Raw genomic sequence first — 20787 nt, forward strand, 5'->3', positions numbered from 1 at the left:
TGGCCAACCAATCTCGCCCTATACCTGCTCATTGAACCATCTGCATATTATGCTTGACCTTATACACCCACTTACATCCAATTACCTTCTTTTCCTTAGGCAAAAGCACAACTGTGTTGCATTTGCATCCAATGCTGCCATCTCCTCATTCATGGCATCTTTATTTCCAAGTGCCTGCTCAAAACAAGTGGGCTCCAACTCCTGTATTGCTTTAACCATGTAAGCATAATGATGGGCTATATATCCATCATATCTCAACCTGTCAATAGGGTGCCTAACCCTTGTAGACCTATGTACACCTGGCAACACCCCCTCAGTAACACTGGGAGCTACACATCTCTGATTGAGGAGTTGTCTTGCGGGAGCGGAGCTACAAAGTAGGTATATTATCTTATCAGATAGTATTTTTTTTCGTCAGATTCGCGTTTCGGGCACGTTACGAGTCCTGTTTCGTCAGTGCATGGTATTTTTAACAGTTTTCTGGAAGTTCTGGTAAAGAACTGTTTCTGCTCGAAATCTCGTTATCGTCGGTGCAGCAGTGCATTTTGGAAGTGCAGAGAGGATTTACACGTATTGTTGATACTATGTGTATGCACATGTATTTTGGTCACATTTGGTGACACATACTTTGCTGAAGTACCGCTACTGCAAAAGTTACAGGAGATAATGTTGTATTACAGGTTGCATACAGAAGTTGTCTGTTTGCAGGTTATTTGATTGCTGTAAGAAAACATGTCTGACGGAATTAATCAGATTGTTAGTGAGAAGCTGGATAAGAATAACTTCCATGCCTGGAAGTTTAGAATGACCAATTTCCTAATAGGTAAAGGATTTGTGGGATTATGTAGAAGGAAACAATGAGGAGCCTCCAGAGTTATCTGAGGAGAATGCCACTCCTGTAGATATAAAGGCATTCAAGGATTGGAATCAGGGTGCAAGAAAAGTCATGTACTGGCTTTCAATTAGTGTCACAGACACTATGATAAGACACATATACAGGACACATGTACAGGATGCAAACACTCCAGCAGTTGCATGGTAGAATCTGGTTCATATGTTCCAGAGACTAACACAAAGGCAAGGAAGTTACAATTAAAGCAAGAGTTGCATATTGTGGAAAAGAAAAGCATATCCATCAATGAATATGCCTTAAAGATCAAGGGCATTGTTGAATCCCTTGGGTCTATCAATGTATCAATGGAGGATCATGATTTGGTGAGTGTCTGTCTGAATGGGCTTGGCAAACAGTACAAGCCATTCAAGACCTCCATTGCAGTTAGGGAGAATATTCTCAATTTTTGGGACTTGATATCTATGCTGATCATAGAAGAAAAGGATTTAGGTGAGGATTCTTCTTCACAAAGCAAGAACACATCGGAAAAGGCCTTATACTCTAATTCAGATAGAGGCCGTGGTCGAGGCCAAGGTGGTGGCTAACAAGGAAAACAAAATTCTGGACAACAACAGCCCAATGATTCAGAGCAGCATTCATACACAGGTGGAAGAGGCCATTCTAGAGGCAGAAGGAGCCAAAGAGGCCGAGGTGGTTGGCAAAGAAATCAAAATGCAAATAGCATAGAGTGCTATTACTATGGCAAACCAAGACACATGGCAAATAGCATAGAGTGCTATTACTATGGCAAACCAGGACACATGGCAAAGGACTGCTACAAAAAGCAGAAAGACATTAAAAGTGGGAAGTTGCAACAAGGCAACTATGCATCATCTAGCAAACATGGAGGTCATTGATAGAAGTGAGCAGCTGTTTGTGATGCAGCACATGCTTAGTTCCATAACAGGGGATGTGTCAGGATCTCAAGATATATGGTATGTGGATTCTGGCACCTCTAACCACATGACCAGTCATGCTTAGTGGTTTAGAGATATGCAAAAAAAAATAGAAAAACCAAGTTATGTAGAAATAGGTGATGATATTGCGCATCCCATTGCGCATGTTGGTAAAGTGCCATTGTCTATGCACGATGGCAAAATGAAGTACTTGACTGATGTACTTCATGTTTTAAATATTATAAACAACCTGGTTTCTGTTGGACAGATGGTTGAGCAGGGTCTGCAAGTGAGGTTAAATCCTCAAGGATGTTTTGTGGAAGACTACAAAAATAAGTGTTGCTTGGTTGCAAAGGGTAACAAAAATGGCAAGATGTTTACTTTGGATGTGAACATGCCTGAGATAAAGGTAGCCATGTTTGCGCATGGAACATATGTCATTGCAGATATTGACATATGGCACAAGCGCCTTGGTCATGTGAATGTACAATGACTAAAGTCTATGCAGGCCCAAAATATTGTTGTAGGTTTGCCAAAGTTTAAGGTTGACAGTGTGCATAAGGTATGTGAAGCATGCCAACTTGGTAAGCAGGCCAAACATGCTTTTCCACATGAAATGCATGTCATTGCAAGGCCATTGGATGTCATACATTCAAATGTATGGAGACTGACCAAGACTGCAACAATTGCAAGTTGCAGATACTTTATTACATTCATTGATGACCACAGTAGGAAAGTGTGGGTTTATTACATGAAGGAGAAAAGTGAGGTGTTTGCTCACTTTCAGAGATTTAAAGCCTTGGTCGAGAAGGAAAAAGGCATGCAAATAAAATGCCTAAGATCAGATAATGGGGGAGAATATTTCTCCAATGAGTTCAGCGATTTCCTAAGAAAGCAGGGAATCAAGAGGCAGTTTACGTGTATGTATACTCCACAACAGAATGGTGTTGTAGAAAGGAAAACTAGGCACATTACAGAAGTGGCACGTGCCTTGATGGTGGCTGAAAAGAATATGCCACATTACTTTTGGGCAGAAGTAGTAGCAACTGCTATGTATATTATAAACAAGACACCCACTGTAACTGTTCATGGTATGACTCCTGAAAAGAATATGCCACATTACTTTTGGGCAGAAGTAGTAGCAACTGTTATGTATATTATAAACAAGACACCCACTGTAACTGTTCATGGTATGACTCCTGAATAGAAGTTTATAGGCATAAGACCGGATGTGTCTCACTTGAAAGTGTTTGGGTGTATTGCATATGTACATGTTCCTGATGAAGTGAGAACAAAGTTGGATCCAAAGGTAGAGAAATGCATCTTCATTGTTTATGCTATGGAGGAAAAAGGTTATAGATGCTATAACCCTACCACTCGTGAGATGTGAGTAAGCAAAGATGTTGTATTCAATGAGATGAGTAGCTGGTATGTACCAGTAGTGAAGGCAACAGAAGATGCAGATGTAAGAAGTGCTGATGTTGCACCACATGTAGAGCAGCAATCACATGTGCTGAGTGGACCTGGGGAGTCCTCGAGCAGTGGATCCAATGTTAGCCCATGATCAAGCAGGTTGAGGAATGATGCAGGTACACATGTATCGCAGAAAGGGAAGGAAAAAGTAGATCAACCTTTTGTGCCTGATCTATCAGCAAGTCACTCATATGTGGATGGTTACTCTAGTGGCTCTAAGCAGAGCCTTGATGAAGAGCTTGGCATTCCGTCTGTGGTTACTCTTAGTGTAAGGAGAACTAGGGCTGTTTTGAGGACACCTGGCAGTGATCCATGTGTACGTAGGTCTACGAGGGTTAGATACCCTATTGACAGGTTGAGATATGATGGATATACAGCCCATCATTATGCTTACATGGTAAAAGCAATACAAGAGGTTGAACCCACTTGCTTTGAGTAGGTAATTGGAAATAAGAAATGGAAAGATGCCATGGATGAGGAGATGGCAGCATTGGATGCAAATGTAACATGGAAGTTAGTGCCTTTGCTGCCTAAGGAAAAGAAGGCAATTATAAGTGGGTGTATAAAGTCAAGCACAATGCTCATGGTTCAGTGAGTAGGTACAAGGCAAGATTGGTTGCCAAGGGCTATGCACAGACTTATGGCATAGACTATGAGGAGACATTCCGCCCGATTGCAAGAATGGCAACCGTGAGAGGTGTCATTACTATGACTGCAGCAAAGGGTTGGTCTTTACATCAAATGGATGTACAGAATGCTTTCTTGTATGGTGATTTGCAAGAAGAAGTGTACATGATGCAGCCACCAAGTTATGAGAGTGATGCACATCCAGATTTTGTGTGCAGGTTACGTAAAGCCTTGTATGGCTTGAAGCAAGCACCCAGAGCATGGTCAAACAAGATCAGGGAGTATCTTGTTACCATTAGATTTCAGATATCCAATGCAAATTTTTCACTATATGTGAAAAAGACATAGAGGGATCATGCTATTAGTCATCTATGTGGATGACTTGATTATCTTTGGTGATAGTGATGCAGACATACATGATGTCAGGATGCTTTTGAAGCAGAAGTTTGAGATGAAGGATTTGGGTGAGCTGCGGTATTTCTTGGGCATAGAGGTGGTGAGATCACCTCATGGAATTTTGCTATTGCAGAGGCAGTATGGCTTGGACATGTTGTCCAAGTATGGTATAACAGGCTGTAAGCCTATTTCAGTGCCATTGGAGCATAACACAAAGCTTTCCGCAGATACAGGTGAGCTTTTGGAGGACCCCACTACATATAGGCGCATAGTGGGTAGTTTGATCTACATGACCATTACAAGGCGGCCAAACTTGAGCTATGTTGTTGGACTTGTGAGTCAGTTTATGCAGGCCCCTAGGAAGCCACACTTGGATGTGGCTAGACGGATCCTCAGGTACATAAAGTCCACAGTTGATTATGGACTTTTCTATAGGACTAGTATAGAGATACAGTTGCATGGGTACACAGATGCTGATTGGGCTGGTTGTATTATAGACAAGAGATCTACCAGTGGTTTTATGTTCTCGTTTGGGAGTGCTGCTGTGAGTTGGAGCAGTAAGAAGCAGCCAACAGTTGCCTTGTAAAGTACAGAGGCAGAGTACAAGGGTGCTGTTATGGGCAGCGTGTGAGGTAGCTTGGTTTCAGAAGAAGCTACTTGGTGACATGGGAGAGCCCATGGATAGGAAAGTTGTCATATATTGTGACAACATGAGCATCATACAGTTGGCCAGTAACCCAGTATATCATGCTAGAACAAAGCACATTGAGGTGCATTATCACTTTGTGAAAGATCTGGTTTATGTCAGCACAGAGGATCAGGTAGCTAACATCTTCACAAAGGCATTGGACACAGAGAAGCTCCACAAGTTTAGGAGCTTACTTGGAGTGTGGTGTGTGGAGTTGAGCTCGAGGGGGGAGTGTTGAGATATCGAGCTCAACTAGTGCTACGACGGACATTGATGACCCGCCTGGGTGATAACTTCCGCATCTACACCCCTGGCATGGTTGGTGAGATTATGGGTGATATGCGGCCAGTGGGATGATAGGCTGTGTGATAGCCATTCTGGATTACTAGAGACTGGCATAGTTATAGCGCCAGCTCATTTAGTTGGGTTCACATTATGGACCGACCCTTGTATGTTGTAGTAGTTGAGTACTAACCCATATAGTGTGTACTCTTATCTTTATGTTATGTTGGTTGAGTAGAGAAGAAGATAGAAGAAAATTCAGCTATCCATCTCTCTCTTGTGTCTTACTCTCTCTTGTGTGTGTGTTTGCTTACTAGGGTTTGAAGCTCTCCCTCTCCCCCACATTCTCTTTAGTACCTATATCTGTCCTCAACTTGCCTAACACTGGATCCACTACTAGAGGACTCTCCAGGTCCACTAAGCACTTGTTGGTGCTCTACATGTGGTGCAACAATAGGACTTCTTACATCTACATCTCCTTCTACCTTCACTGTTGGTGTATACCAGCTACTCATCTCATCGAAGACAACAAATCTGCTTACTCACATCTCACCACTTGTAGGGTTATAACATCTATAATCTTTCTACTCCAAAGCATAATCAATGAGGATGCATTTCTTTGCCTTTGGATGTAACTTTGTTCTCACTTCGTTGAAAACATGCACATATGTAATACACCCAAACACTTTCAAGTGAGACACATCCAATTTTATGACTGTAAACTTATGTTCAAGCATCATAACATGAACAGCTACAGTGGGGTCCTGTTCATAATGTACATACCAGTTGCTACTACTTCTACCCAAAAATAATATGGCAAATTCTTTTCAAACATCAAGGCATGTGCCACTTCTACAATGTGCCTATTTTTAGTTTCTGCAACACCATTCGATTGGCAAAGTGTACCTGCATGTAAATTGTCTCTTGATTCCCTGCTTTCTCAAGAAATCACTGAACTCATTAGGCAAATACTGTCCCTCATCATCTGATCTTAGGCATTTTATTTATATGGCTTTTCCTTCTTGACCAAGTCTTTAAACCTCTAAAAGTGAGAAAACACCTCACTTTTCTCCTTCATGAAATAAACCGAGAGTTTCCTAGTGTGATTATCAATGAATGTAACATAATACCTCCAATTGTTGCAATCTTGGTCGGTCTCCATACATGTAAACATATCGTATCTAATGGCCTTACACTAACATGCTTTTCATGGTAGGAAAGAATGTTTGGCGTGCTAACCAAGCTAGCATGCTTCCCATACTTTACGCATACCATCAATCTTAAACTTTGGGCAAACCCAACAATATTTTGGACCTGCATAGACTTCAATCTCGCTATATATTTACATAGTCAATACGCTTGTGTCATGTATCAATATCTGCAATGACATATTCCTTGCACAAACATGGCTATCTTTACATCCACAGGAAACATCCTACCATTTATGTTACCCTTGGCAATCAAGCGACACTGATTTTTAAAATCTTCCACAAAACATCAATTTTGAGGATTAAACCACACTTGCAGACCCTACTCAACCATCTCTCTGATAGAAACCAAATTTTTTGTGATATTAGAAACATGAAGTATATCTACCAAGTACTTCATTTTACCATCCTGCATAGACAATGACACTTTACTAACATGTGCAATGGCATGCGCATTATCATCACATGTTTTTACATAACTTGGTTTTATTATTTTTTGCATATCTCTAAACCATTCACCATGACTAGTCATGTGGTTAGAGACACCAGAATCCACATACCATATATCTTTAGATCATGACACATTGCATGTTGTGAAACTAAGCATGTGTTGCATTACAAATAGCCGCTCACTTCCGTTATCACCACCGTGTTTGCTAGATGATGTATAGTTGCCTTACTACAACTTTTCACTTTTAATGTCATTCTTCCTTTTAAAGCAATCCTTTGCCATGTACCCTAGTTTGTTACAATAAAAACACTCTAAGCTATTTGCACTCTGATTACTTTGCCAAACACCTCAGTCCTTTTGGCTCCCTCTGCCTTTAGAATGGCCTTGAATGATGGTTGCTTTGATGTTGTTGCTGCAAATCATTATACTGTTGTTGTCCATAATTCTGGTTTTCATGTTGACTTTTACCACCTTGGCCTCAACTACGACCTCTACCTCTGCCTGAATTGGAGTAGAAGGCCTATTTTGATGTGTTCTTTCTTTGTGAAGAATAGTCCTCACCAATAGACTTTTCTTCCTTCTATGATCAGCATAATGTAATGTGATAAGATTTTCTTAAGCAATACGACTTCATCTCATAGAAAGAACTATGGAGTAAAGCAAGGGTAAGAAATGGCACTAACTAAATAAGAAAAAAGACAACCAGAGAAACTGTTGTAGGCGAAACAAAAAAAAAAGCATTGCCCATTGTCGACTATTCTCAAGATCCAAATGTCGTTTTCACTTGATTTCGCCTGCCTAGCTACATTCCACATAGATAAACTTAGTAAGCTCAGTAAAATCCTATAACAGGACTGCACACAATTTCACTTGTTTTCTGCTTCTAGTTTATCTCCATGGCATAGCAAGACTTGCCTTGCTTAACAAGGCTTAGCAACCCTAGCAAAAGCTACGAACAAAACCCTAAAATGCGAGCGATTTAGATAGCTTTATGCGACCGACAATTATTATCTTTTTTTCCTTTTTTTTAAAAACACTTCACGTGACAAATAACCAAAAAAAATGTCTCCTCCCTGCCTGAAGAAAACGAAACATCGGAGTTCATCACCTCCAAGTACACAAAAGCCGGAGTCTTCATGATTGCTGACTGAGGAATCTTCACCCTTCTCGATCTTCCGCTTGAGACATTGCCTCCAATAGTAGCCTCTCGCCACGATCATTACAAGTCCTCTGCCTTTAGTTTCTCACGATCAACGTTGAACTTCTTCTCAAAAGACTTCTCCGATGAAGCCTTCCCTTTGCCCGAGTTTCGGCCTTTCAGACGTTGGCCAGTTTCAGCCTCTTAACCTCCACCCTGAGGAGGATTCAAAAATCTTTCTTCTTGGTCCAAGACCATGGACACAAGCTTCTACCAAGTAATGGTGTTGAGCTGCCATTGGTAATCAAATCGAGTAGATTGTTGAGTACTGTGAGAGCAATTGCGACAGAACCGTTATGGCCTTGTCCTCCGATGATATGTTCTTCCTAGCTTGGAGAACTTGCTGAAGAGCCCACAACTTGTTAATATGCTCCCACATCGTCAACGACTTTGCAAGGCTCATAACCCGCATCCGTACTTCCAAGGTAATCCTCTTCATGGGCGATACTCTGTTATAAAGAGAAGCCAAATGCTGCCATATACTTCTCGCCGTCATATACTTCACATGATTGATTACCTCTGGTGTGCAATTGAGGAAGATAAATGAACGGTTCCTAGCGTTGGCACGATCCCACAACTATGCATGTACCTCCTGACCCTTTCGGATCGACGGTAACTCCCCTTCTCCTACTTCCGGTCGTGGAACCCCAACAACCATTAAATCAGCTAGGTCATAAGACTCCAGAACAGATTCCATCATACCCTTCCATATGCCGTAGTTGTTTCTGTCCAACTGACGGTCCATCAGATACGTGGGGAGTGTAGGGATCTTCACATGCCTCTCGGCCATCTCTACCAAAACTGCCATTGCGGGGATGTTTCTGAAAAAGAATGGGTGGGTGTGGACAAAGAAGAACTTACACCTGCAAGTGGCTGTCCAACAAATCAACCCGCCGTTCTCTTGCTACTCCTCCCAAGTAGTCCCGTACAGTCCACCAATCAGTAACACAACAGTCCCCCTCTTGCTCACACAAATTCCAAGAACTATCAAGAGCTTAGGGCTCTGATACCATGTCACAATGCGCAACGGAAAAGATGACCAAATCTGGGAACACAAGAGCAAACGCAATGCAGAAAAAAAAAATCTGCTCATGGTTCAGTGAGCAGGTACAAGGCAAGATTGGTTGCCAAGGGCTATGCGCAGACTTATGGCATAGACTATGAGGAGACATTCCGCCCGATTGCAAGAATGGCAACCGTGAGAGGTGTCATTACTATGACTGCAGCAAAGGGTTGGTCTTTACATCAAATGGATGTACAGAATGCTTTCTTGTATGGTGATTTGCAAGAAGAAGTGTACATGATGCAGCCACCAAGTTATGAGAGTGATGCACATCCAGATTTTGTGTGCAGGTTACGTAAAGCCTTGTATGGCTTGAAGCAAGCACCCAGAGCATGGTCAAACAAGATCGGGGAGTATCTTGTTACCATTAGATTTCAGATATCCAATGCAAATTTTTCACTATATGTGAAAAAGACATAGAGGGATCATGCTATTAGTCATCTATGTGGATGACTTGATTATCTTTGGTGATAGTGATGCAGACATACATGATGTCAGGATGCTTTTGAAGCAGAAGTTTGAGATGAAGGATTTGGGTGAGCTGCGGTATTTCTTGGGCATAGAGGTGGTGAGATCACCTCATGGAATTTTGCTATTGCAGAGGCAGTATGGCTTGGACATGTTGTCCAAGTATGGTATAACAGGCTGTAAGCCTATTTCAGTGCCATTGGAGCATAACACAAAGCTTTTCACAGATACAGGTGAGCTTTTGGAGGACCCCACTACATATAGGCGCATAGTGGGTAGTTTGATCTACATGACCATTACAAGGCGGCCAAACTTGAGCTATGTTGTTGGACTTGTGAGTCAGTTTATGCAAGCCCCTAGGAAGTCACACTTGGATGTGGCTAGACGGATCCTCAGGTACATAAAGTCCACAGTTGATTATGGACTTTTCTATAGGACTAGTATAGAGATACAGTTGCATGGGTACACAGATGCTGATTGGGCTGATTGTATTGTAAACAAGAGATCTACCAGTGGTTTTATGTTCTCGTTTGGGAGTGCTGCTGTGAGTTGGAGCAATAAGAAGCAGCCAACAATTGCCTTGTCAAGTACAGAGGCAGAGTACAAGGGTGCTGTTATGGGCAGCGTGTGAGGTAGCTTGGTTTCAGAAGAAGCTACTTGGTGACATGGGAGAGCCCATGGATAGGAAAGTTGTCATATATTGTGACGACATGAGCATCATACAGTTGGCCAGTAACCCAGTATATCATGCTAGAGCGAAGCACATTGAGGTGCATTATCACTTTATGAGGGAGAAGGTTCTAGCAGGAGATGTAGATCTGGTATATGTCAGCACAGAGGATCAGGTAGCTAACATCTTCACAAAGGCATTGGACACAGAGAAGCTCCACAAGTTTAGGAGCTTACTTGGAGTGTGGTGTGTGGAGTTGAGCTCGAGGGGGGAGTGTTGAGATATCGAGCTCAACTAGTGCTACGACGGACATTGATGACCCACCTGGGTGATAACTTCCGCATCTACACCCCTGGCATGGTTGGTGAGATTATGGGTGATATGCGGCCAGTGGGATGATAGGCTGTGTGACAGCCATTCTGGATTACTAGAGACTGGCATAGTTATAGCGCCAGCTCATTTAGTCGGGTTCACATTATGGACCGACCCTTGTATGTTGTAGTAGTTGAGTACTAACCCATATAGTGTGTACTCTTATCTTTATGTTATGTTGGTTGAGTAGAGAAGAAGATAGAAGAAAATTCAGCTATCCATCTCTCTCTTGTGTCTTACTCTCTCTTGTGTGTGTGTTTGCTTACTAGGGTTTGAAGCTCTCCCTCTCTCCCACATTCTCTTTAGTACCTATATCTGTCCTCAACTTGCCTAACACTGGATCCACTACTAGAGGACTCTCCAGGTCCACTAAGCACTTGTTGGTGCTCTACATGTGGTGCAACAATAGGACTTCTTACATCTACATCTCCTTCTACCTTCACTGTTGGTGTATACCAGCTACTCATCTCATCAAAGACAACAAATCTGCTTACTCACATCTCACCACTTGTAGGGTTATAACATCTATAATCTTTCTACTCCAAAGCATAATCAATGAGGATGCATTTCTTTGCCTTTGGATGTAACTTTGTTCTCACTTCGTTGAAAACATGCACATATGTAATACACCCAAACACTTTCAAGTGAGACACATCCGATTTTATGACTGTAAACTTATGTTCAAGCATCATAACATGAACAGCTTTAGTGGGGTCCTGTTCATAATGTACATAGCAGTTGCTACTACTTCTACCCAAAAATAATATGGCAAATTCTTTTCAAACATCAAGGCATGTGCCACTTCTACAATGTGCCTATTTTTAGTTTCTGCAACACCATTCGATTGGCAAAGTGTACCTGCATGTAAATTGTCTCTTGATTCCCTACTTTCTCAAGAAATCACTGAACTCATTAGGCAAATACTGTCCCTCATCATCTGATCTTAGGCATTTTATTTATATGGCTTTTCCTTCTTGACCAAGTCTTTAAACCTCTAAAAGTGAGAAAACACCTCACTTTTCTCCTTCATGAAATAAACCCAGAGTTTCCTAGTGTGATTATCAATGAATGTAACATAATACCTCCAATTGTTGCAATCTTGGTCGGTCTCCATACATGTAAACATATCGTATCTAATGGCCTTACACTAACATGCTTTTCATGGTAGGAAAGAATGTTTGGCGTGCTAACCAAGCTAGCATGCTTCCCATACTTTACGCATACCATCAATCTTAAACTTTGGGCAAACCCAACAATATTTTGGACCTGCATAGACTTCAATCTCGCTATATATTTACATAATCAATACGCTTGTGTCATGTATCAATATCTGCAATGACCTATTCCTTGCACAAACATGGCTATCTTTATATCCACAAGAAACATCCTACCATTTATGTTACCCTTGGCAATCAAGCGACACTGATTTTTAAAATCTTCCACAAAACATTAATTTTGAGGATTAAACCACACTTGCAGACCCTACTCAACCATCTCTCTCTGATAGAAACCAAAGTTTTTGTTATATTTGAAAGATGAAGTATATCTACCAAGTACTTCATTTTACCATCCTGCATAGACAATGACACTTTACTAACATGTGCAATGGCATGCGCATTTTCATCACATGTTTTTAAATAACTTGGTTTTATTATTTTTTGCATATCTCTAAACCATTCACCATGACTAGTCATGTGGTTAGAGGCACCAGAATCCACATACCATATATCTTTAGATCATGACACATTGCATATTGTGAAGCTAAGCATGTATTGCATTACAAATAGCCGCTCACTTCCGTTATCACCACCGTGTTTGCTAGATGATGTATAGTTGCCTTTCTACAACTTTTCACTTTTACTGTCATTCTTTCTTTTAAAGCAATCCTTTGCCATGTACCCTAGTTTGTTACAATAATAACACTCTATGCTATTTGCACTGTGATTACTTTGCCGAACACCTCAGTCCTTTTGGCTCCCTCTACCTTTAGAATGGCCTTGAATGATGGTTCCTTTGATGTTGTTGCTGCAAATCATTATACTGTTGTTGTCCATAATTCTGGTTTTCATGTTGACTTTTACCACCTTGGCCTCAACTACGACCTCTACCTCTGCCTGAATTGGAGTAGAAGGCCTGTTTTGATGTGTTCTTTCTTTGTGAAGAATAGTCCTCACCAATAGACTTTTCTTCCTTCTTTGATCAACATAATGTAATGTGATAAGATTTTCTTAAGCAATACGACTTCATCTCATAGAAAGAACTATGGAGTAAAGCAAGGGTAAGAAATGGCACTAACCAAATAAGAAAAAAGACAACCAGAGAAACTGTTGTAGGCGAAACAAAAAAAAAGCTTTGTCCATTGTCGACTATTCTCAAGATCCAAATGTCGTTTTCACTTGATTTCGCCTGCCTAGCTACATTCCACATAGATAAACTTAGTAAACTCAGTAAAATTCTATAACAGGACTGCACACAATTTCACTTGTTTTTTGCTTCTAGTTTATCTCCATGGCATAGCAAGACTTGCCTTGCTTAACAAGGCTTAGCAACCCTAGCAAAAGCTACGAACAAGACCCTAAAATGCGAGCGATTTAGATAGCTTTATGCGACCAACAATTATTATCTTTTTTTCCTTTTTTTAAAAAACACTTCACGTGACAAATAACCAAAAAAAAATGTCTCCTCCCTGCCTGAAGAAAACGAAACATCCTCTTCATGGGCGATACCCAGTTGTAAAGAGAAGCCAAATGCTGCCATATACTTCTCGCCAACGTCATATACTTTACATGATTGTTTACCTCTGGTGTGCAATTGAGGAAGATAAATGAACGGTTCCTAGCGTTGGCACGATCCTACAACTATGCATGTACCTCCCGACCCTTTTGGATCGACGATAACTCCCTTTCTCCTACTTCCTTTCGTGGAACCCCAACAACCATTAAATCAACTAGGTCATAAGACTCCAGAACAGATTCCATCATACCCTTCCATATGCCGTAGTTGTTTCCGTCCAACTGACAGTCCATCAGATACGTGGGGAGTGTAGGGATCTTCACATGCCTCTCAGCCATCTCTACCAAAACTGCCATTGCGGGGATGTTTCTGAAAAAGAATGGGTGGGTGTGGACAAAAATGAACTTACACCTGCAAGTGGCTGTCCAACAAATCAACCCGCCGTTCTCTTGCTACTCCTCACAAGCAATCCCGTACAGTCCACCAATCAATAACACAACAGTCCCCCTCTTGCTCACACAAATTCCAAGAACTATCAAGAGCTTAGGGCTCTGATACCATGTCAAAATGCGCAACGGAAAAGATGACCAAATCTGGGAACACAAGAGCAAACGCAATGCAGAAAAAAAACAGCACAATAGAGAGAGAGAGAGAGATAGAGGCGTGTAACTCTGCTCTACCGAATATGATACACAAGGCAAGGGCTGTGGGGCCATTTTATATGGCCCCCATACAAGAGTCCGCCTGCAGCAAAGGCAGCCAACAGGCTCTGAGTCTCCACGACCAGCCACATACACTAGTCAGCCAACTGTCCTGAGTCGGCCAGCACAGAACTGAAGTCAGGTACTTGCAGGTACAATTGGCCAGAAGATAGAGCCTCCTGCCAGCTCAGGACTGCCATCCCAGCCACAGAAAAATGAAAAAAAATGGGGGAAGAATACGGGGAGTGAACACCTACAAGGGCAGGCAAACCCACAACAAAGGCCCGCATGTCTACAGAAAGATAGGAGATGAACATTTCCACCTCCACAATGATAGTCTTTCCACCTCCACAATGATAATCAAAATACTGCCATTTATGTTAAAGGATTAGTAGCTTTGAAAGCTTCCAACTTACACAGAGTTAGCAAAGTGATGGGCCTACCGATGTGATGGCCTAACAACACATCTTTAGAACTTGGGGGATGGCCTACAGAGCGTAAAGTAGCCTACACCACTTTATTGCCAGAAATTCAACATTCTGTGTGCTATTCTCTCCAAAAAAAAGGTGGTTTGGCATGGTTTTTATGAAAATGGGTCTGATTGCTATATTGAGCCCTACATTTGTTGTCACAGACAAGAAGGATCACGTACATTTGTCAAACAAATGTAAGGCCTTCTCCAGAAACATCACATACATCTGGCAAATCTGTGAAAACCACCCCCAAGTTTTGAGCCATTGAATGAGGCTTCCACTCATGCACATAGAAAGAGAACTGCAAATAGAGAACTAGAGACTTATACATTATGGAGCAAATTACTGCATTGTCACCTTCACCACCTAATTGTTGAATTCCTTCTGGCTACTAAGAGGCCGTTTTGAGATTAACCATCTCAGTTATTCTGCATTGCTGATCAATAAACCATCAAATCAGCTCTTAAACTTGCATGGAAATCACCTGACATTACTCTAAAATGCTGCATCCGTATACATTAACATAGTGGCAAGGTTAACATAACTACACATACGGTTCAACCTAAGGGCCAATACAGAAGGCTCTAACAACAAAGGGAAAAACTGAATTACTCTGCAAAATCGGTACATGCAAAGAGGTTAAAGGCAGAGATGGCAGAGGTGAAGACAAGGGCCATGAAGACAACAAAGGAGCCGATGATGCCGATACCGACTTGTTTGCAGAATTTCTCATACAGGTAGCAGATTTTAGCCCACTTGAAGCCATCATTGCCTTGCTCGGAGAAGTAGGCAGACTGGGCGGATGCTGCAGAGGAGGACAATATGAGGTAGGTCATGATCTGCAAACCCAATACAACATATCAGAAATCAGAGGGATAAAGGTATGGGATACAGAATGGAAGGGGAGAGCCAAAAGACAACAATTAAGATGTTCAAAATACATGCTAGGCATTGATTATTAATGGATAAATCAAAAAAATTGACCTCAATAAGAGGGAGGCGCACCTGGTCAAGCAGGAAGATGGCCCAAGCCACTGCAGAGGATGGGGGAATGCTAGTAGAGGAAGCAATGAACAGGCAGCGGGCGATTTGAGTGGCTGAGTACAGCGCCGCGATTCCGAGGGTAATCACTGAAAAACTACAGACAGAAAGATCGAATTCAGTCAATATGCAGCAAGCTATGTGAAAGATTCAAGGAACAGTATTCAAACAATATGAGAGGTGGCCCTTCTGCTTACACGAGAGCTTTCATGTCGCTGAAGCGAGCTTCCTGTACGACGACGGAGGTGAAGATGGTGAAAGAGCGCGTCTGTTTGTCGGTGATGAGGAAGGCGAAGGCGGAGACGGCAGCCACGAGGGCGACGAGACGGAGGGAGAGCTCCGATCTACGAAGCTTGGCACCGTCACAGCACGACGGAGGAGAAGAAGAAGCAGCCATGTCAGCCCCAGCAGAGGGGCTGGCCGACGGCGGCTGATGCCTGGCAAACGCCATTTCCACCTGCGCCTGCTCGCCCATTTCCTCAATTTCGCTGCTCTACTCAAACACGCCTCCCTCTCTCTCTCTCTCTCTCTCTCTCTCTCTCACACACACACACAGCCCCCTTCACTGGCTGGTTCCTAGTGGGTGCTCCTCTCACTGCAGAAAAACAGCAGCGCACCCAATTATACAAACACCATATCCTGCCCACCACAACAGACACACAACAGCTTGTGCGGTGCGCTATTCCAGCCTGGCCTTCCCCTCCCGCGTCTTCCCAGACTCTGCACTCTGAGACACCGCATTAGATACCCTTCATTTATGACTCCTAGGCTCCACCTATCTCTTCTCTTCTACTTCTACAGAGATCAGTTCAGTCAATGATTTTACAGTGTTTCGCCTTTCCTTTTGCTTTCCACCTGTCACAACTAAGTTACTAACCGCCAACCCTCCTTAATCATCACCATCTTTACCCACCCCAACACACACACACACACACACACACACACACACACACACCCCATCATCTTTACCCAGCCCATCACACACACACACACACACACACACACACACCCACCTGGCCCACCTTCACTCAAAGCCCTCCATTAATCCATCCTATCGCTCTATTCACAGACTCCACTTGACTCACCCCTGATGCCTCTCCACTCTCATCAGATACCCTTTTTGTTTGTCTCATCTTTTCTCCTTGATTCAAATTTCATAGACTCCTAGAGTCCTAGGATCGTTACTCAAGTTACTCCCCATTTGCCCACGAAGCGTTCTTTTACTCATACACAAGTAACTATATGTATTTTCGGTAGTAGTCGTCACAAAGAAGACAAAATTGTGCATTAAATACATAAGATTCAACTACTAACCAAAAAAAAATCACCACTTTAGAAAATTAAATTACTCTTTCGCAAATAACAAAGTTCAAAGTTCAAAAGCTTCTAATCTTTATCACTTATGCACTTGACTGACTTTAACCCCCCATTCCATGCTATATGAGGGCATGTCCAAAAAAATATTTGATTCAAAGGCTCCACACCCCAAAACCATTACAAAACATACCACTTGAATTTCTTTACCTTGATTTTTTTTTAAAGTCATAGTAGCTTCCTAAAACCATGTGAACCTTCTTAGTCCTACACATAGATGATTCATAGACGTGTTCCATTAAGTAAAAAATTTGATCACATGGGTTTTTCTTACATTTTGAATGGGGCTTGAGGGTTCTCAAATTCAATGACCCCAAACCATCTAGTTGTTGCCCCAAAAAATGGGAGAGGGACGTTGAGACAATGTTGTCTATGGTTTGAATATGATTTGAATAAAACAAAATTAAAGCGCAAAAAGATACTAACATTAGGTTTACCATGCGTAATTTTGAGCCACAGTCATATGATAGGGCTCTCACTCTTGCTCAGAAACAGGAAATGATGTTGAGTGGAGGTAAGCCCAAGCACTTTCAGGCTAGCTCCAAAAACCCAACAATAGTCATTCACCACCCAATAGTCATCATCCCAATTGAGGAAGGGAGCTCATAATAGCAAAGATACAAAGAAAGATTCCCATAGCACCTCAAGAGGCAAGAAAGATAAGGAATTCAAGCCTAAGAGAACATTCGAGGAAAAGGCCAAGGATGGCATTCCTAGTGGATATCTCCAACCAAAAGAGCAAACATGACACGAGGGGGAGAATATATGTTTCCTCTGCCACACTGTGGGGCATGGTAAGAAAGATTGTACACAAGCCTCCAAGACCTCTACCTCCACAATAGCCACCGATGTAGTTGCATCCACACCTCCAACATCGGCCACTAATTCTGTCCAACTCTTAGCTACTACCTTAAACTCAGTACCCACAATGGTATTTGATGACAAGCAAGAGGGTGAGGGGTAAAAGAAATCCCTCATTCGTGCTTGTGGCACAGCAAAGGGATAATAATTCATTGTCCTCTTCGATATGGGCAACCCCGAAGATAGCATTTCTCCTCAGTTAGCTAAAAAGATGAGTTGTGTACTTGTACCCCATCATCTAGACGTAGACGAGTTCACACTTGGTCTTCGCACTCATATTTTCCATAAGGCTCAACAATTTGAATTCAAGTTCAAAAGGCCGGATTTCAGCGAGACTTCATTGTCTCACCTTTTTTGGGGTGTGATATGATTCTCGGCATCATTCAATGGTTTAGGGATTTTCCATTCAGTCGTTTAAGGATTCTCCATATATGGATCAACAATTCAAATTCAAGTTTAAAAGGCCACATTTCAACGAGACTTCATTGTCTCACCTCTTTTGGGGTGGGATATAATGCTCGGCATTCAATGGTTTATGGATTATGCACCCATTCTTGATTGGAGACAAGGCACTTTCACAATTGTTGATGGTTTTCCTGAGCCTGTCGTGATTCGCAGAGATAAGAGCATTTCTTGTATTCTCATCTCACATATCTAGGCCCAAAGAGCTATTAGAAAAGGAGTTGACTGTGCTTTGATTTATGTCCATGACCAGCGGTCTACTCTTCAATTAGCAAACCCTTTGACGCAAAAGCTAGATGGTTTCCCTAGCATGGTTTCAAGATATTATGCTAAAGGATGACCTCTCACCAGCTCCCACCTAGCCGCCTTGAAGATCATCACATTAAGTTGGTCCCTTGGACAGAATCGCCAGTAAGTTCCCCTGTCACCTTTCTAAGGCATTGGAGGGGGGTGAACGAGAGTAGCAACTTTCCTAATTACTCTGAGCTGGATTTATACGACCCTCATCTTCACCCTTTGCTATACCTATCTTATTTGTATAGAAGAATTACACGTCCACATGTTTATGCATGGACTATAGGGCACTCAACAAGCTTACAGTGAAAAATAGGTTCCCAATGCCTAGGTTTGAGTATATCCTTGAATGGCTCTTAATGGTGAAAAGTTCTTTTTGAAGATGGATCCAACCGGACCTTTAATTTTCTTGAAGAGAATAATCAAAAGACTCATAAAAATTATATCAAATATCAAAACAACTACTTGAATTAAATTAAAAATTAAGCATATAACAAAACATAAGATAAGAGAAAGAAATACATCACCATCAACACAAGGCAACACAAGACTGGGTGCAATCTTCCCCCCCCCCAACGTGAGTGGCTTCTTCTCGCGTGGGTATTTGTGTTATATTCCAAAAGTATGCTTTCAGCCAAAAATAAAGTACACATCCATATTTGGACTTTGCCATTTAATTAGCCTTTGTCCTCAATTAACCTTTATCCTCAAACCTTCTAAGGTTTGCACTATTTTTCTAATACAATAATCTAACTTGTGCACATATGCACATTACAAAATAAATCAACTAGTGCTCGTACGCACACTGTACAATAAATTGACACATGCACACACACACATCACACTGATGTTAAAATAATATCAAATGCCATAGTACAGCCACAAAATATTGTGAGATCTGTCCACACGCCATGATTCAATCCACCATCCGTGCGACACCTAAATCGGTACCCTCGCACTTTGCAACACCTAAATCGGTACCCTTGCACACCTCATCACCTAAACTCATAAACATAAACCACGTCAATAGTAACAATCAATTGACATCACATCAATCAATCCTAATGTGTTCATGAGAAATAGGCATCATAAAAAATATATAAATTTAAATGACCATGATTATCATTCGTCAAATAACATGGGTCATAACAATCCCCCCTGTTGGGAATCAACTGTCCTCAGTTACGCAATCAATGAGTGGATGGCTTCATGGCACAAGTGGAGGACAAGATCATCACATCAAACAATTTCTAAAAATAAAACCAAACAAATGAACGCATGTAAAAGGGATCTAAGTGTCCCATACCACAGAGGTACCTTCCACATACAAGCACTCGCTGGTGAAAGAAGACATAGATACGTCTGGGGTAGGCATGTAAAACCAATCTAATGTCCCATACCATAGATTAATTCCACGCGACACTACCTTAAGAATAGAAGTTTGAGACGGAGTAGCTAATTCCCTCTGAAACTTTCATTTCGACATAACTTTTCTCTATCCTCAAAATTAAACTATAAGTCTTATTCCAAAAATAAATTAGGTCGAAATGAAAATTCTTATTAACTTAAGATTGAAAAATAATCACTTACATTACTGTCAATAACTTGATGAATTATGGGGATTTGTTCTTGATCTTAATCTTGTAATTGTCTAACTAAATTCTCGGGATTTGTTTTTGATCTTAATCTTGATGAATTCTTGAGATTTGTTTTTGATCTTAAACTTGTAATTGTCTAACTAAATTCAAAAATTATAGTCTTTGAATAGGTTTATAATTCTTGAATTTGTGAATCTTTCTTGTAAAAAATAAAATCTAAAGGGGATCTTGATCTTAAGCTTAATCTTAAACTTGAAATCAAAACTTGAATAAAATTAGACATCTTGTGCCCTAGTTGATAGCAAGAACTTGATGTACTAGTAATGAATCTTGGCTTAGATTAAAAATACTTGAATGGACGAAAATTGAGAGATTAGTCTTTAATTAATCATAATTACAATTCTTGAATAAATCTTGTTCTTAAGGGGTTTAAATCTTGTGGTTGAATATATCTTTGACTTAGAGAAATTCTTGGTCTAAAAAGAATCTTGTACTTGGATAAATCTTAAACTAGAACACTTGAAAATTTAGACAAAACTTTACTTGAATTGGTATAAACTTCGTAA

At 41.3% G+C, this 20787-nt stretch overlaps 1 protein-coding gene across 1 annotated transcript; it reads right to left on the reverse strand.

The window, feature by feature from the left end:
• Positions 1-14899: 14899 nt before the first annotated feature.
• Positions 14900-16422, reverse strand: LOC147633414 (CASP-like protein 2B1). The gene is made up of 3 exons (XM_086806483.1): positions 15830-16422; positions 15597-15729; positions 14900-15430 (listed from the first exon to the last, which is right to left on the reverse strand). Exons 1-3 carry the CDS (start codon positions 16105-16107, stop codon positions 15200-15202), a joined length of 642 nt encoding a protein of 213 aa, XP_086662609.1. The 5' UTR covers positions 16108-16422; the 3' UTR covers positions 14900-15199.
• Positions 16423-20787: the final 4365 nt, after the last annotated feature.

Source organism: Cibotium barometz, chromosome 12 (genome assembly GCF_041138505.1).
Source record: "Cibotium barometz isolate CiBa-2024 chromosome 12, ASM4113850v1, whole genome shotgun sequence".
NCBI classification, from domain to species: Eukaryota; Viridiplantae; Streptophyta; class Polypodiopsida; order Cyatheales; family Cibotiaceae; genus Cibotium; species Cibotium barometz.

Excerpts from the sequence above, each read along its gene's own strand:
- LOC147633414 (XM_086806483.1), bottom strand. The coding sequence starts at position 16,107 with ATGGGCGAGCAGGCGCAGGTGGAAATGGCGTTTGCCAGGCATCAGCCG. Across the intron at positions 15,730-15,829 it reads AGCGACATGAAAGCTCTCGT|TTTTTCAGTGATTACCCTCG; the intron begins GTAAGCAGAAGG and ends TTCTGTCTGTAG. Across the intron at positions 15,431-15,596 it reads CCATCTTCCTGCTTGACCAG|ATCATGACCTACCTCATATT; the intron begins GTGCGCCTCCCT and ends TTGGGTTTGCAG.